This window comes from Mustela nivalis, assembly GCF_964662115.1.
Source record: "Mustela nivalis genome assembly, chromosome: 6".
NCBI lineage: Eukaryota > Metazoa > Chordata > Mammalia > Carnivora > Mustelidae > Mustela > Mustela nivalis.
Genome location: NC_139025.1, coordinates 101973788 through 101991589, shown reverse-complemented (window position 1 = coordinate 101991589; position 17802 = coordinate 101973788). Strand labels below are relative to the sequence as shown.

Genomic DNA, 17802 nt, shown 5'->3' with positions numbered 1-17802 from the left:
GGACCGCGAGGAGACAAAGGACCGGCAAGGTCTCTGGGAAGGGACTGACCACTTAGCGCCACCTAGTGGTCTTCAGTGTGTGGTGATAGGGGAGCAGGAAGGCTTAGTTACTCTGGGATCCAGGGCCTCTGAGGATGACCATTGGCCCTGTGGCGGTAGGCAAAATATGCCAGGATGAATCATGCATAGCTAACCCTTCCTGGGCATCCCTCCTGAGGGGAGGGTGCTGGTGGACACTCCATTGGTCTGCCATCTCGGCCCTACATTTTACTTCCTCTGCAGGGCTCCAGGAAGGGTGGAGGAGTGGGGGAGGGGGGTGGGTTTGAGTTCCAGCTCTGCCACTGCCTGGCTCAGCTCCCTCCTCTGCAAGATCAGAGTAAACATCCCTGCCTCTTAGGGGGCTCATTCTTTCATTTATCACACTTTTTTTTTTTTTAAAGATTTTATTTATTTATAAAGCGAGAAAGAGATCCCAAGTAGGCAGAGGCAGGCAGAGGGTGGGGGAAGCAGGCTCCCCGCCAGCCGAGCAGAGAGCCCGACTTGGGGCTTGATCCCAGGACCTTAGGATCGTGACCTGAGCTGAAGGCAGAGGCTTTACCCACTGAGCCACCCAGGCGCCCCTATCAAACATTTTGTGAAGTATTTCCTTTCTGGAGTCATGGTGTGGAGTGCCATGGGGGAACTCAGACATCTAAGCCAGGTCTCTCCATCCCAAGGGCTCTGGCTAATTCTAGGAGATAGAACTGTAAGTTGCTGATTACCATCCAAGGCAGGTCACGCCTGGCCTGAGGGCAGAGCTCTCAGGCCCAGGATACAAGTGGTGCCTAGCTGGAAGTGGGACTCCAAGAGACCCTCTTTCTCCCCAGAGGGGTTCTATCCACCCCTCCCCATGTTGAGCACCCTTAGGAATATGCTGGACTCACCCAACTGCCATTTTGTCTTGCTTTCGAGTCTAATAAAGCAGAACGTTAAGCTCCATCTTTCACACCTCTGTGCCTCTGTACCGTACAGTTCCCTTTTCCTAAATGCCTTTCTCCAACTTGTTCACCTGCTAACTTCTCTCCAGCCTTCCTCTGGAGAGTGGAGGGGAAGAATGGGAAACCCCCATGACTACGCAACCAGAGAGGAGACGGAAGGCCCATATCCTGCCGTGTGAATTCTCTTCTGTGTCCTTGTCTGAACCCTGGGCAACAGTGATTCACCTTGTCATTTCATTGTGAGTCACCAATCTCGGGTAACTCAGCTTTCCAAATAACCAATGATCCTAACAAAAACTCACATAAGGGTGTCATGATGTAGCAAACACCTTGTGTGCACCCATGGGGAGAGGGCCCTGGCTACAGGTGTAGCTCGTCTCCCAGGCAGGGATGCCTTCTTAAAGAGAGTAGATGACTCAACTCATAGTCCTTATACAACTCACAAGTTTATTTGGCCTAAATAAATGTAATCTGAGAACATCCATCTCAATACCCCTAAATACTATTTCTTCTCCAAAAAAGGAGCTTAAGATATAGGCACATGGTTTGCATTGAGTGTTCTCAGGTTAGGCTCAGGAAGGGGTTTGTCCTGGCCTGTGTAGCCTGGGCCTACCTATGAAACTAACCCCAGTTCCCTTCTCTGTTTGGGGCCTGTATTTGCCCAGAGTCTCCCAGTCCAGGGCTCCTATAGCCTATTCCTGCTCCTGGAGTACCTGTCTTCACTGCCTCTCCCCTCTGCAGCTCCAAGAAAGCACCATTCACAACCGTGTGGCCCTGGGCCAGCCCTCACAGACAGCTTTGTTCTAGAACACCAGGTGCTACCATAGGCCCATTCCCAACTGGCCTGAAAAGGGTTTCTCCTATTCCTGGAAGTAGCTCACCCAGGACAAGGAGAGAAACTGAGGCACAGCTGGCAAATGGGTGGAAAGTGCTCTCCCTTGTGCCCTGCCAGGAGACTGAGAGCCCTGCAGAAGGCAGAAAGAGACACTGGCTATCCTCCCCCAGTTATTTCCAGGAGCCCTGGCCCACTAGGGAGGAGGTAGAAGGGGAGACCACCATTTGTCTTCTCTTTGAGGCTCAAAGGTTTGGGTCCTCATTCTCTTGGTCTGAGGCTGCCTCATCATCATTTGGAGACTTCTGGATCAGAGACAGAGAAACCCAGTTATGGACTCATGCTGTTCCCCAGGGCCACAGCCCAGTGGCCAGCATCTCCTTCCTCTTGCCCCTGCTCCCAACAGAGCTGGAGAAGGCTCTGCCACCCCGACCCCATGGCCCCTTGGCCTTCCCTCTGTCCTAGCTCCTGGCTTCCCATGCCATATGACCCACCAACAGGGGACTCCCTCTTACCAGGCTGAGGCCCCTGCCCCTCCGCAGGGCGGCATAGAAGCTCAGCACACGGGGATCACAACGAACCACCATGGGATCAAAGTCCAGCACGCGCAGGCCCTGCAGGCTGCGGGCCCGGGAAAGGGCTACGTAGGCCTGGCCACTGGCAAACACACGGCCCAAAGAGATCTCCACGCAGTCCAGGGACATGCCCTGGGGGAACGGAGGGACAGAGTGAGCACCAGCTTAGCCTGAAATCCCTTGTGCACAAGAACCTGACCCCACCTGCGCCGGCCCAGAGACTGCCCCTGGACCTCTTCAGTCAGTCTGGAGAGTCTCAAGGCAGAGAGACAGATTGATAGAAATTGTGTGTCTGAGTAGGAGCAGGTCCAGAAAACACAGATTGAGGATTAGAGTAGAGGGATGGGGGTGAAAGGAAAGAGCTCAGGCCTGGATCAGACAGGCAAGGAAATGAATCTTGATTCTATCTCCCTCTCTGTGTGACCTTGGACAACTTACTTAACCACTCTGAGCTTTGGTTTTCCCTTCTGTAAAATGGGACCGATTATCACATCTACACCTCATACAGTTGTCAGGATTAAATTTAACATCTGGTAGTGGCTCAGTCAATGGCAGGAAAGGAGATGACAGAGGGGACAGTGTGTATCTGGGAAAGGTAGAGGAAGGAGGACAGGAAATGTGCAAAAGAAAGGCTAATTCTACCACTGGTCTGAAACTTTCCATCCAGGGCAAGCTCAACCTCCATAAAGCCTTTAAGAACCTCCTTCAACATGCCCCAGGCCTATCCTGTCCCCCATCTGCCCTGCCCCTCCCCATCCCCCACACTGGCTGCTCACCTGGCTCTTGTGGATGGATATTGCCCAGGCCAGCTGGAGGGGCAGCTGCTGCCGGCTGAGGAGCTGGCCCCCTGTGGCCTGCACCATCCAGCGGTCAGCGCGGATGACCTCAGTGACTCCACACAGGAACCGCACCTGGGGCAGCCCTGAGGGAGAAGTCCCACCTTTTTTTGGCCCTGCTTCAGGGCTCAGAGGTGAGGAGCAGGCTTTACCCCTCCAACCTAGCCTTCTCCTCACACATACCCCAGGGCTGCAAACTCACACAGTAGGCCCATTGCTTACCTCTCCCCTCAGTCTCAAACCCAATGACCACGCCCCGGGCGCCATTCACCAGGCCCCGGGACACTGCTAAGTTCTTTACCAACATCACCTGCAAGAGAAAGCAAACTTGAGTCACAGAGAGCAGCCATGGCCCCACCTGGCCTCAGCTCCAGCAGTCGCTAGGACAGTTCCAAGAAGCTAGGGGAACACCTGGAGAGGTACAAAGTCCTAATCCTTAACTCTGTCACTGCCTGACTGTGACCCCTGTGGCAAGCGGCTTTATTTTCTCCAGTCTCAGTTGCCCCTGATGTCAAAGGGGAATGACGTTTGCTGTTTGCCTCAGGAGAGAGTAAGGAGCGGTAAGGTAACGGGCATCACAGGGCTCTGAAAAATGATTGTTTCTATTATAGGGAATGTGCATGGACAAAAACTGTGAGGGATAGCCCCAGTCCTGTACCCCTCTTCCAACACTTAAGTGCCCTTCAGAACCTAAGGAAAGTCTCCCATTTGGCCCACCCCAACATCATAGGAAGAAGCAGGGCCCTCTCACAGAAACTGAGCTTTAGCAAGGGAAAGGGGCTTGTCCAAAGCACTGTTGCTGGTGCCCCAGGCCTAGCAAGAAGAAGCAGTGGGAAGCTGAAGACAGGAAAGTGGGTGGGAACAGGAGGGAGGGAGTTCACTGGGGTCACAGCTGGGCCCTCTGGCTATGGAGCTGCCTGGGCTGAGGGGCAAGCACCGGGGAAGCCCAGAGCCCCCAGGTCTTGGCTCTGGTTCCCATTCACCTGGGCACCCAGCTTTAGTTGAAGAATCTGGCTAACAGGACACTGGGCATCCAGGGTTCGAGCTTGCTCAGGGTCGCTGTCCATGGCCTTAAAGGTGTGCATCTCACCTAGGAAAAAAGAGTTAGGCAAACAGATTACAAGTCATTGACTTGTGGTTCAGTTTCCAAAACCACATGTTAGACCAGGGTATAGAAGGAGGTAGTGGGGACAGCTGGGGCTCTGGAATCAGAGGCCTGGGTTCAAATCTTACTTCCAGCATTTACTGGCTCAGTGACCTTGACCTATTCAAGGTCATGCCTCTCAAAGTCACAGTTACATCGGCAAATATAAGTTTTTTTTTTTTTTTTTTAAGATTTTATTTATTTATTTGAGAGAGAGACAGTGAGAGAGAGCATGAGTGAGGAGAAGGTCAGAGGGAGAAGCAGACTCCCCATGGAGCTGGGAGCCTGATACGGGACTCAATCCCAGGACTCCAGGATCATGACCTGAGCTGAAGGCAGTCGTTGAACCAACTGAGCCACCCAGGCGTCCCAAATACAAGAGTCTTTATGGCCAGAGAGGTTGGGGGTCTAAATAGCCAAATGGCCCCAAGGGCCCAGGCTGTTAGGTGGGGGTGGAGACCCACACCAGCCTGATGGCCCTTCCCAGCTGGTTTTGACCAGCCCTGGTTCCCTGCTCACCTGGTAGTTCCTGTAGTCGCCTCTCATTGGTGAGGGCCACATCATCCTGGTGAGTGCAGAGCCTTGTGGCCACAATCCCATCTCGCCCCACCTTGTGGGAGGCTGTGGCCTGGAGCTGGCGGGTCACTTCGTCTGAGCACCTGTAGGGGCTAGGCTGTCAGGGCAGAGCCCACCTGAACACCAGGGAAGGTGGGGCACCTGGCTGATAATGGCCCAAGCCGTAGGGCATGGGTCAGACTTGGGAATTAGAAAGGGGCACCAAGGCAGAATGTATTGGCCCCCAGGCTGGCCAACTTGCCTTTCCCCACTCAGAGCCCCAACATGGGAAATGATCATTCACAGATCATTCCCCTGCTCCCACAGAAGGAGGCACCCTTCCCTGTGAATGTCCCCAGGTAGGAGCTAGCCACCCTCCCACCCCAGTGCTCCTGAGGAAGTTGGATATGATGAGTGAGCACAGGCCAGAGGTTCAGAGGACCTCGATAAGGCACTGAGGTTGATATCCTGTCATACTGGTAGCCTATCATCAGACTGGCCTCCAGGCTACAGTCTTCTAGCCTTGCTTGCTTGCTGCCTTGGGAGCAAAAATTTCGCCTGTGTTTCTTTTCTTTTTTAAGTTTGTTTGTTTTTATTTAAATTCAATTAGCCAATGTATAGCACATCATTAGTTTCTGATATAATGTTCAATGATATTTATTTATTTAAGTAATTTCTATGCCCAATGTGGGGCTCAAACTCCCAATCCTAAGATCAAGACCCTCTTGCTCCTCCGACTGAGCCAGCCAGGTGCCCTTAGCCTGTGTTTCTATCTCAAGCCTTCATCCACTGGAGAAGCCTGGGTGCGACAGCAAATCATTTGAGAGTGGGGGAAAAACTTAAGACCTATATCTCTCTCTGCTTTGCCACTCAATCTTCCTCTTGTTCCCCGCATATGCTGGTGTGTGCTGTGTGCCTTCCTACCTGACTCATATATCTGTGACAGGGCCCCTAAGCATAGAAAGCCCCTCACTACCACCACCTCCTGTCACAATCTGGTTTTCAAGGCCCAACTCTGGCCCATGTCTTTGGCCTTCCTGGCCTCTTGCCTGCTTGCACATTAGAATAGTCACAGCATTTCAACCTTTTGTCCTAGTTGGGGTGGGATGGTGCCTGAAAACTCTCTCCCTCACCAAATGATGCTGTAGCCTCTAAGAGTGGAAGGAACTTGGGTTTTAGAGTCAGGCCAGGTTCAAATCCCAGCCCAGTCACTTACTGGCTGGAATTTGGGGCAAGTCACTTCACCTCTTTGAACGCCCCATTTCTGCATCTGTGAAGTAGGAGTATTAACATCTCTGATTTCTTCTTGTGTACCCATGTGCCCATATTTTCCTGACACCTACTCTGCACCAGGGCGTGTGCTGGGTGATGGGGACCCAACCTTGGAGGAGACAGAGTCCCAATGCTCAGAGAGTAACCACCTTCTATGGGACCACGAAGCACTTTTCCCCCTTCTCTGTTCACCGGGGCGCACCTTCCCAGCCTGACAGCTTGCAGCAGAGAGATGAAGTTCTGGTCTGCCTGCCTCCACACTTCGGTCAGCTCCAGAGTCACTGGGACACACCTTCTCCAGCTCTTGGCCTGGTGGGGGTAGGGTAGGGGTTTCAGGGAGAAGAGCAGGCACCTGTCAGGGGCCAGGGCCGGAGGGTGAGTGATACCTGAAAGCAGAACTTCGGGGGCTGGGATCCCTTGGTTACAGGGGGCAGCTGTAGGAAGTCCCCACAGATGATGAGCTGGATCCCTCCAAAAGGCTTGTCCTGTTGCCGGACAGCTCTGCATAGGAGCATGGGGGACTTTAGAAGCTGAGGTGGCCAGGTTCCAGATGGAAAACCACCAAAACCCAGCCCTTGCTGCACATACTGACCTGGCCACTGCTTCCAGCTTGTCAAACAGGTCAGCCTCCACCATGGAGATCTCATCGATGACTAGCCGCTGGCAGTTCAGCCAGCCTTGCCGCACAGCTGGCCGCTGGGCCAGGGCCACACACTGGGCTAGGGGAGCCTGGCCTGAGCCGATGCCTGTGAGTGATTCCATGCAGCCTGAGACCCTAGCCATGTCTCAGCCCAGAGCCCCCTCTCCCATCTCACAGGACTGGCTGGCTTCCTGCTGAAGCCCCAGAGGTTCCCACTTACCTGCAAAGGCATGGAGCGTGGTACCCCCGATGTGGCAGGCTGCCGCCCCAGTGCTGGCCGTAGCCACAGTACCTGTGGGAGGCAGTGAGCCCAGGATACGCTTCAGCAGATAAGACTTTCCTGTCCCTGGAGAGAGGGTAAAGTCAGGGTCTCCTGCTCCTCTATCCTACCCCATCACCGTTCCCCCAACCCCTGATGCTGCCCCCTCTCACCCCACTACCTGCACTCCCAGTGAAGAAGATGCTCTGGCCTTTCAGGACAACCCTTAGCACAGCAGCCTGCTCCTTAGAAAGCTGTGGTTTTGTTGGGGGCAAGCTCAGCCTCTTCACAGGCAAGGGCCATCTTGGGGCTTCCTGTGGGGGGACAGGATTATCTTAGGGCTTCCTACTCCCACTTAGGCATTGCCCCTCCCTTCTTAGCCTGTATGCCATGCTAGGCCTGGTAGCCCTTTGTGTCTCTGCTGGTTTCATTCCTTGAAGCCCGTGGGCAGTTTTGGTTCCCCAGGAGATCTTACTAATAACTACTCCAGGCCAGGTCTCTCCTTGAGGAAGGGCTCAAGGCTGGATCTCCACTGATCCCTGGTGCCCTGGTAACTGCACTGGTTGGGTCTGGATCCTCCCTTGGCTCTGTCTCCTGGTTTCCCTAAATCTCCTGGTTCTCTCACAGGTCCTTCCTTCTCACTTCTCTTCCCATCACAAACCTGCCTGTCTCATAGCAATACCCTGCCTGGCTTCATCTCCATCTTCTCCCCAGCTTAGTCTCAAAACCCTGTGGTCTGTGATCCAGGCGTCCCAGTTCACAAACACTGTCAGACCTTCCAGACTCTGTCCCTTCCAACTGATCAGAACTGTTGGCTGTGCCTGACACTCTGGCCACTTCTCTCCAAGAGCTCCTCTCCTTCTCCAGGCCCAATAGCCTCCGACTTTTTCTTCTGAAATCTCCTTCTCTTTCTCTTTTACCATGAGGTGGGCCTGCTCTTCCTGTTCTAGCTTACTCAGGGATTGCACTCAGAAACACAGGCACAATTCCCACATCTCTGTCATGCTCAGATGTTGGATGGGCATCTCCTCTGAGATAACCAACAACCCCACCACCTCCCCCCACCCCAACTTGGGCCCCTGGGTCTTTTCCATCTCAGGGGCACACCCCTCCTTGAGGCGTCCCCCCTTTCCTGCGCTCACAGTGCTGGGCTTGGCTCCCGTCTGGGGTTCCAGGGGCCGCTTCACTGGCGTGGCATGCGGGACCCGGGTGGCCGCCGCGCGCTGCATCTCCTCGGGCTGCACGGGGCTGATGGTGACGAAGTCGCGGGGCCGCTGTCCCAGCAGCTGCGCCCGGGCGGAGGCCGGCCCGGGTCCTGGGGCCGCGGCCAGCTTGAGGCGCAGCGTGCGCAGGAAGCGTCGCAGGCGGTCGGGGGGACAGTCGGAGAGCAGCAGCTGCACAGCGCCTGCCCCGGGGACGCCGTCGGTGGGGAGCCGCAGTGTGCTGCGTCCGGCCGCCGCAAAGCGCGTGAAGAGACGCGCGGCCCGCAGAGGGAAGCAGCGCGGCCGCCCCTCGGACCCAGGCGCCTGCAGCCGCAGCAGCAACTCGCGGCGCTCATTCCGCCCCAGGCTCAGCTCCGCAGAGCGTAAGGCCTGGCGCTTTCGCGGCTGCCCGCCCGGGCTCAGCTCCTCCAGAGCCACGCGGCACCGCAGCTCCGCGTCCTCGAATCCCGCAGGCGCTGCCTGGGTGCCCGATAGCATCGCCACCGCCTCTGCAGATCTGCAAAAAGTCCGGAGAGCCGGAGTCATAAGGACTCAGTGGACCTAATAGGGAGCCCGGTCAAGGCCACAGAAGTTCACGGAAGCTGTCACTGGTAAGACAAAGAGGTCACGGAGACGGCAAGAGGGACCTGGGATCAACCGAAATTCACGCAGACATTACGCTCTTAGCAGTATTTTCCAGAGAGGTGGACGGGGCAGCGTCAAATGCACTCAGGAATGGTGAACCTCAGCTGTCCGACTTCTGAACAAAAAAGAAGCCTGATTCCAAGAAGCCCAGAGCGGGCAAGGGAATCCCGAGTCCTCTCCCAAGGAAGCAAGGGAAGCTTAAGTGGAGAGATGAGCCAGGGCACATTCTGTCTTCCAAATACGTTCAGTGGTTTACATGCAGCCAGGTCAGTCTCACTATTCCCCGTGTACATTAGTGGAAACAGAGTGGGAGAGGTTACAACGACTGGTAGGAGTCAGAGTTAGTGTGATTCCCAAGCCCTGACTCTTCCTTCCCATCTCAAAGTGGGCACCGGGTAGAGAATGTTTGGCTGGGGAAATCGCCGGGGACCCCGGAGCTCGGGAAACCATGTTTCCTCCGTCTGACCCACTCGTCTGCACCCTCCCGGCAGAGACCCTTTGAAAAAGCAGGCTCTCTGTCTCCCACCTCTGGGCTCGCGTGGACACTCACTTGCACCGGTACTCGGACGAACACGCTAACCAGAGCCGGCCCCTAGTGAACCTCGAGCAGTAAGAACTTTCAAATACTAGAAGTAGAAAATCACCCTATTACCGGCCGGATCTTTAAATTCTCCAGCCAATCAGAGGCAGGGGCGTGACAACGGGCGTCTTTTCCCAGAGCTTGGGCTGTACCAATTGCAAGGCGGCGAGAGGAGGCTTATTGTGGTGGGCGAGTACACCAAATCTCGTGCACCAGCGGGAGAGGTGGGAAGGGGCGGAGCTCGGCCACGCGTGATGTTGTGTCACCCAATGCCGCTTGAAGATTTGTTTTTAGAACAATACCTCCAACACGCTTTTTCTCGGTCCAGCCCTCACACTGCGGCTGAACTTGGCCTTTGGAAAGAGCTGCCCCTGATCCCACCCACCCGTGTTTACCTTCACTTGGCAGTTGCCCACTCCTGCGCCGACTACCCCGAGGTAACTACCCCCACAACCCTCATCGCCCCCACTGCTCTTTCCACCTTTCTGTGCCTCTGTAAGGGTCAGTTTACTCATTTGTCTCTCACCGGGCTGAGGCCCTTTGGGGAGGAATTCCAAAACCTGCGCCAGGTGCTCAGGAAGTACAAAGAAGTACGTGAGCCGCTGTCTTCAGGGAATTCGTATCCCTTTTGTTGCACTGGATGCTGGATAATTTATTTATTTATTTTTAAAAAAGATTTTATTTATTTATTTGACAGAAAGAGATCACAAGTAGGCCGAGAGGCAGGCAGAGAGAGAGGGGAAGCAGGCTCCCCACTGAGCAGAGAGCCCGACGCGGGCTCGATCCCAAGACCCTGGGACCATGACCCGAGCTGAAGGCAGAGGCCTTAACCCACTGAGCCACCCAGGCACCCTTGGATAATTTATTTTTAATTATCTTTTCTTCCCCCTTATTGAGGCTTGGCATTTATTAGCTGGAAGGGATCTTTCAGGTGAGTCACCCTCCAGATTTATTGCCCTCATTTTTCAAATGAGGCTCCAACAGATTTTACCAAAGGCCACATAGCTTGCAGATAGCAAAACAAAGCCTTGAACCCGAGTCTCACCTGGTGTGAACATCTGCTGTTTACTGCACCACACTGTTCCCAGGGGACTAGTCGAACTTCATGAAGGGAATCTAGGCGTGCACTGGAATCTCAGCTCCTGAAAGCCCCTGCCGCGCCCCAGCCCTGCCAGTTAGAGGTTTCTCTAAGAGAGTTTCCTTAATGTCTCAAACCTCTGTTTCCTCATATATAAAAATGGTGAGAGATGAAAATGTGATGATTGTGTAGCTCTGTGACTATACTAAAACCACTGAATTGTTTGCTTTAAATGGGTAAACTGTATGGTATGTATTTATATCTCAATAAAACTGTTAGGAAAAAACCAGGAGAAATATTGTTCCTGCCTATTAAGAGTCTATAGAAGGAACACAGATCTTTATTTTGGCCCAGTGAGACACATATCAGACCTCCTGAACTCAAGATAATAAATTTGTGTTGTTTTAAGCCACTAAATTTGTGATAATTTGTTAGAGCAATAGCACTAAGAACAAGTACAGTCACACAGCCAGAAAGTGAGAAAACTGGGATTATAAACCCTGTTCTGTTTCCACAGCCTCTGTTCTCTCTTCCCATTACCTTTTTTTTTTTTAAGATAAATTTTTTTAAAAAGATTTAATTTATTTGACAGAGAGAAATCACAAGTAGATGGAGAGGCAGGCAGAGAGAGAGAGAGAGTGGGAACAGGCTCCCTGCTGAGCAGAGAGCCCGATGCTGGACTCGATCCCAGGACCCTGAGATCAGGACCTGAGCCGAAGGCAGCGACTTAACCCACTGAGCCACCCAGGCGCCCCCCATTACCCTTTTCTTATAATGGGCTTGGCGCACTCACAAGCAACATACTCCCTTTCCCTTTCACTCTGTGAAGTACCCCAGACTACCTCTAGAGAAGGCACAGACACTTCCACATGGATTTTTCCCCAATAGTTTTTTTCTTTTGAGCTTTGAACTTTAAAAAAAAAAATACAATATACATAAAATTTACCATCTAACTATTTTTAAGTGTACAACTCATTCCCATGAAGTACTTGATGTACCTGATTGTTGCATAAACATCATCACTATTTCCAGAAAATTTTCATCATCCCAAACAGAAAGTTTTACCCATTAGATAATAACCCCCTACTCCTTTCTCCTCTCAGCCCTTGGTGACCCCAACATTTTATTCTTTTTTTTTTTTTTAAGATTTATTTGACAGAGATCACAAGTAGGCAGAGAGGCAGGCAGAGAGAGAGAGAGGGAACAGGCTCCCGGCTGAGCAGAGAGCCCGATGCGGGACTCGATCCCAGGACCCTGGGATCATGACCTGAGCCAAAGGCAGAGGCTTTAACCCACTGAGCCACCCAGGCACCCCCCAACATTTTATTCTGAAAATGTTCCAACATATACGGAAAGGTTGAAAGAACTTTACAGTGAACACTCATATACCCACCATCAAAAGTCTATAATATTTTGTTGTATTTATCACATGCCTAGTCGTCTGTCCATCTCAACATCCATGAATTCATCTGTTATGTATTTTAAAGTTGCAGAAAACAGAACATTTCACATCTAAACACTTCAACATGCATAGCATTAACTAGTTTATGCTTGTTTTCTTCCTTAAGTAGGGTCCATGGCCAATGTGGGGCCTGAACTCACAACCCTGAGATCAAGAGTTGCATGCTCTACTGATTGAGCCAGACAGGTACCCCTATGCTTATCTATCTATCTACCTACCTACCTTCCTATTTAAAAAACATTATAGGGCACCTTGGTGGCTCAGTCAAGTGTCTGCCTTTGGCTCAGGTCATGATCCCAGGGTCCTGGGATAGAGTCCCCCTGCTCTGTGGGGAGCCTGCTTCTCCCTCTTCCACTCCCTCTGCTTGTGTTCCCTCTTTCGCTGTCCCTCTCTCTGTTAAATAAATAAATAAAATCTTTTAAAATATATGTTTTTTTATTTGAGAGAGAGAGGGCATAAGTGGGGGGAGGGCCAGAGGGAGAGGGACAAACAGACTCCCTGGTGAGTGGGGAGCCCTATGTGGACCTCCATCCTAGGACCCTGAGATCATGACCCAAGTCTAAGTCAGATGCTAATTGACAGCCAAGTCTCCCCTACGCTTATCTTTCTTTTTTATGCTTATCTTTTTTTTTTTTTTTAAAGACTTTATTTACTATTTGAGAGATAGAGACAGTGAGAGCAGGAACACAAGCAGGGAGAGTGGGAGAGGCATTAGCAGGCTTCCCGTGGATCAGGGAGCCGGATGTGGGGTTCGATCCCAGGGCCCTGGGATCATGACCTGAGCTGAATGCAGATGCTTAACAGCTGAGCCACCCAGGCACCCGTATGCTTATCTTTTTAATGTAAACTTTACATATGGTAAAATGCACAACTCTTAGGCTTATCATGAGAAGAGTTTTGACAAATACAAATATCTGTGCAGCCCAACCCTTATCAGGATATAAACTCTGCTGTCCAATATGGTAGCCACTAGTCACATGTGGCTAATTTTAAATTCAAATTAATTAAATAAAATTTAAAATTCAGTTTTTGAATCCCACTGGCCACACTTCAAATGCTCAACAGCCACATGTGGCTAGTAGCTACTGCATTAGACAACATAGATTTAGGACATTTCCTTTATTGCACAAAGTTCTAAGAACATTATCATCGCCTAGAAAGTTCCCTCATGTTACTTCCTTCCTAGTCAATCCCCATCCTCAATCCTTCCCCCCCCATCCTCATTCCTTAGGCAACTCTTCTCTGATTTTTTTTTTCACCACAGATTGTTTTAAAATTTCTTATAAATGGAATTATATGTTATGTATTCTTGTGTGTACAGGTTTCTTTCACTGAGCATAATGATTTCCTTAAATTAAATTCATCCATGTTGCTTTATTAGTAGCTGGTTCCTTTTTGTTGCTGAGTAGTATTCCACTGTATGAATATACTAGTTTTTCCATTTTCCTGTTGATAGATATCTGGGCTTTCTATAGATTTATGCTTTACTTTTTTTTTTTTAATTTATTTATTTGACAGAGATCACAAGTAGGCAGAGAGGCAGGCAGAGAGAGACAGGGGGAAGCAGGCTCCCCGCTGAGCAGAAAGCCCGATGTGGGGCTCGATCCCAGCACCCTGGGATCATGACCTGAGCCGAAGGCAGAGGCTTTAACCCACTGAGCCACCCAGGCGCCCTATGCTTTACTTTTTAAGAAATAAATATTTCAGTGAGAAATTACTGGGTCATCAGGGGTGGCACAGTCCATTAAGCCTCTGGCTTTTGGTTCCCACCCAGGTCGCGATGTCCGGATAGTGGGATCGAGCCCCAGGTCTGGCTCCATGCTCAGCATGATTCTGCTTAATTTTCTCTCTTCCTTTCCCTCTGACCCTCACCCCTGCATGCTCTAAAATAAACAAATCTTTAAAAAAAAAAAATTGCCGGGTCATTGACTAGGTGTACATTTAGTTTTATATGAGATTGCTACGGATTTTTCCAAAGTGGTGGTTTGTAGGAGCAGCAACAATGAGTCCTTGTAGGGAAAGGAATCGAATGAGTAACTGGGTACCGCTTAGCGGTTGATTAACGGTCCTCAGGCTCCGCCCTCTTCCCCGTCCCAGCGCCGCGGCCCCGTCAGTTGGGTCCTGATTGGTCCGTGGATGAAGGAGGCGGAACCAGAGGATTTCACGTCCCGGGCCAGACTTCCTCTTTCCAGGCTTTGGGCAGTTGTTGCCATTCTCACTGTTCTCCTCAGTGCTGCCGGGGTGGGGGGGTGGGTGCCAGTGTCAGTTAAAAAAGAAGCTCCCCACAGCTCCTGGATCTCTCACCTAACCCCAAGCCTGGTTTTAACGCAAGCTCTTAGGAGGAACGAGTTTTCGTCATTATCAAGTTTTCTCCTTGAGAACTCTTTCCATAAGTCATGCGCTCTCTTTTACCTGTGGTCTCAATTTTAATCGCCTCATTACTAAAAACCAATAGCGACATTAATCGGACGGGACTGGGCGGTTTACAGAATGCCTTTTCTTCCGTAATCTCATTTGATACTTAAAAGAGCCTTTACAGAGGCTCCTGACTAGCTCAGTCGGTTAAGCTTAAGCGGTTAAGCGTCTACCTTTTGCTCAGGTCATGATCCTGGAGTCTCAGTATGGAGCAGCGGAATCAGGCTTCCTGCTTAGTGGGGAATCTGTTTTTCCCTCTCCCTCTGCTCCTTCCCCTGCTCGCGCTCTCTCCCTCTCTTGTGCTCACTTTCTCTCTAATAAATAAATAGAATCTTTAAGAAAAAAATAAAAGAGACTTTACAACCCTAAGCTTATAGGGACAGTTTGGTAGAGATGCTGAAAGGGTCTTCCAGCTTCCAGAGCACTACCTCACCTGGCATTCCTTCATCACCAGTTAGCTGACACTCATTAAATCCCTGGTACAGGTGACCCTCCCTCCTTGAAATCCTTTGTTCTTTTCCACAGCACACTTCCTTTGTTTCTTTGTATTTACTGGCTGTACCATATAGGTCTCCTTTATTAGCCCCTTTTCCCTACCAAGACCTCTCAATGTGGAAGGACTTTTTTTTCCCCTTCTATCTTTCCCAATCCCGTGGCTTGATTATCAGCTGCATGCTGATTCCCAATATTGTATCCCTAGCCCCTGTCTCCCCTGAACTCCAGCTCTGTCTCCATTTGTCCTCCTGGTATCACTACACAGATGCCTGGCAGGCATGTCAAACTCACTTTCTCCAGAACAGGTTTTAATCTCCCTCTCCAACACCGCATAAACCCGTGTTTCTCCTGTCTTTATCTCAGTAAATGCACCACCATTTTTAGTTCAAGTTAAAAACCCACATAATATATATATATATATATATATATATATATATATATATATATATATATATATATATATATTTAAGATACGTTTGACACAGAGAGAGAATAAGCAGAGGGAAAGGGAGAAGCAGACTCCCCATTGAGCAAGGAGCCTACTCTCAGTCTTTCCAGCCCTTCCTCTGGGAAGCAGCTCTCACCACACACTGTGTACTTTTTCTTCAGAGCCCTTCTAAGGAGTTGTCTGCCTTCCTATTGGCTCTGCAGCCCTCCAAGGCAGGGCCCGGATCCTGTGTGGCCTGGTCATACAGTGCTGCCGAAACATGCAGTCGAGAGCAAGGACTCTGGAGTCAGGCGAGGTTCGAATCCTTGCAACTACTACTCACCAGTCAAGGGACCTGAAATACGTCTAAGCTTCATTGAAATGAAGATAACAATTGTATCCATCTCGTAGGTCATTATCCACTTTTGTGAAGATTAAAGGAGATACATGTGAGGAGTTTAGTATAGTGAGCAGATAGATGACAGAGGCTCCCTAAATTCTTTTGAGTGAACAAATGCCAGGATGAAGTATTGGAAAGCACCCCACTTCAAAGGCCCTAAATTTGTTTTGTTGATAATACTGTGTACATGCAAAAGAGACTCAATCACTTCCACAGCCAGAAACTTTCAATGACTTCCCCTTGCCCTGAGGTTATAATTCAGTCTTCTCAACACAGCCCTCAAGGTCCTTTCTACGCTGAGCTCTGCTTCTCCAGCTTGGCTGCCCTACACACACACACACACACACACACACACTACTGCTTCATTTCTCTTTGTCATGGCTCTACTCTCCCCTCTGCCTAAAATGCTCATCTTGCCCCTTTGTCCCAGTTTTGGTGCTCTTCCTAATATACACTTACCCTTATATACATTTAACATACTCTTCTCATCTGTTTACATGTCTTTCTTGATAGAGGACTGGGCCATTATTTTACAGCCATTAGAGTAAGGACTGACAAGGTGAATAAAATATTTGTGTTGAATGAATGCATGTGGTGTGGAGGCAACAACTAGAGGGCCAGCATGGGCTGGGATGGGGAAACTGATGCCAAAGTGGTTGTCAGTGGCTCACTCCCAAAAATTACTGAGCTCGCTGGATGTGAAAACTGACCTTACCCCACCCCAACCATGAGCTGCTTCTGTGCAACTAACGTGAATTCCCCAGGGTCTCTGGTCTCCCTCAGGTGTTTTTCTGAGTCTCCAGGTACAGGATCTTCTGAGTCCTCAGGCATGAGATGCCCAGCTTGGAAAGGGAGTAAACCAATATAAACCGTACTGAGGGAATAAAACCATGGACTGGTTGCAAGAGGTTGCCACATACACTGACTTTCTCAGATCCTGTAAAATGAAGGAACCCAGGCGCAGTCATAAAGACAAAGTAGGTCCCCATCTTCCTCCCCCTTGGACCCCAGGCTACCCTTTTCCATGCAGGGCTCTAAGTGGCTTAGGGGCATGAGGGCCAGCAGAAGGCTGTGAAAGGGGAACCTGGTCAACTGGTGCAGCTGCTGCTATAGCAGCCAGAGCCAAAGGAGGTCACTGTTGATCCCACATATACTTAATTCTTCCAGCTGAAACAAGCTTAGGCAAAGTTGGCTAGGAGAGCTGAGAGGGAAGGGGGAGGGATGGTGCTGGAGGCTGGGATGTAGCCAGTCACTTTCTCTCTTTGGACCTCTGTTTCTCCAAATGTCAAATGAGGGCGCACGGTGTAAACATTCCACTCCCAGCAAGGCTGTGGAGCCTGGAAGATCACCACTGGATGGAGGTGGGAGTTGCAGGATGACCCTCAGATATAGGAACCAGGGAGAACAGCTCTGTGCAAAGTCCAACGAGGGCAGAAGAACACTGCATTTGGGGACCCCTGAGAACCAGAGGTAGCGCCCCCTCCCCCACAAGAAACTCCTTAAATCCAGATTCCCAGCCCCAAGTCTTCCCGTTACCCGATTATCCGGACCGGACGCGAGGTCCAGGCCCGGCCCTGCGAAGAGGTTCCTGGGAGAAGAGGACCAAGTCGTCGCCACTGCCCCATCGTCGAGGAGAAAAAGGAGGAGCCTCTTGGTGCCCCCCATCTCTGGGCCGCCCAGGGCCTCATGGGCCAGTCCCACAACCCCACCCCTCTCAGGTCTGGAAACCTCAAAGGCGCAACTCGCCAGCGCCTCCGGCGCTCGCTAGTCCTGCCCCACCCCAGTCCCGCCCTCGGGCCCCGCCCGCGTCCCTCCCGTCAGCCTCTGGCCGGAAGCCCCCTCCCCCTCCCTCCTCCCTGTCCCCCGCATCCTCTGTCCCCTCCCAGTCCCTCTTCCTCGGCGGGTCGGGGAAACCTCTCTCCGCCCTGTCCCTCCCCCTTCCTGCGTTCCGGCTCCTCCGTCCGGTCCCCAAACCAACGCCCGGCCCCGCCCAGGCTCCGCCCCCCAG

General features: G+C 51.3%; 1 protein-coding gene across 8 annotated transcripts in view; it reads right to left on the bottom strand.

Annotated features, from left to right (window-relative positions):
• Positions 1–423: 423 nt before the first annotated feature.
• Positions 424–17802, bottom strand: part of PIF1 (PIF1 5'-to-3' DNA helicase) — a 71624-nt gene continuing 54245 nt past the window's right edge. For 4 of the 8 annotated variants that reach the window (XM_082737201.1, XM_082737200.1, XM_082737199.1 and 1 more), the window contains exons 3-14: positions 8233–8809; positions 7272–7404; positions 7052–7177; positions 6784–6937; positions 6578–6692; positions 6394–6500; positions 4884–5023; positions 4204–4310; positions 3443–3530; positions 3161–3306; positions 2325–2516; positions 424–2114 (exon numbers count right to left, since the gene is read on the bottom strand). In XM_082737201.1, the coding sequence (XP_082593327.1) occupies positions 2055–2114; positions 2325–2516; positions 3161–3306; positions 3443–3530; positions 4204–4310; positions 4884–5023; positions 6394–6500; positions 6578–6692; positions 6784–6937; positions 7052–7177; positions 7272–7404; positions 8233–8809 (1945 nt within the window). In that variant the 3' untranslated portion in view covers positions 424–2054. Of the gene's footprint in view, positions 2115–2324; positions 2517–3160; positions 3307–3442; positions 3531–4203; positions 4311–4883; positions 5024–6393; positions 6501–6577; positions 6693–6783; positions 6938–7051; positions 7178–7271; positions 7405–8232; positions 8810–9463; positions 10170–10562; positions 12442–17330; positions 17675–17802 lie in introns of those variants that run through there. The other 4 variants (XM_082737197.1, XM_082737203.1, XM_082737204.1 and 1 more) reach the window with 4 other exon arrangements.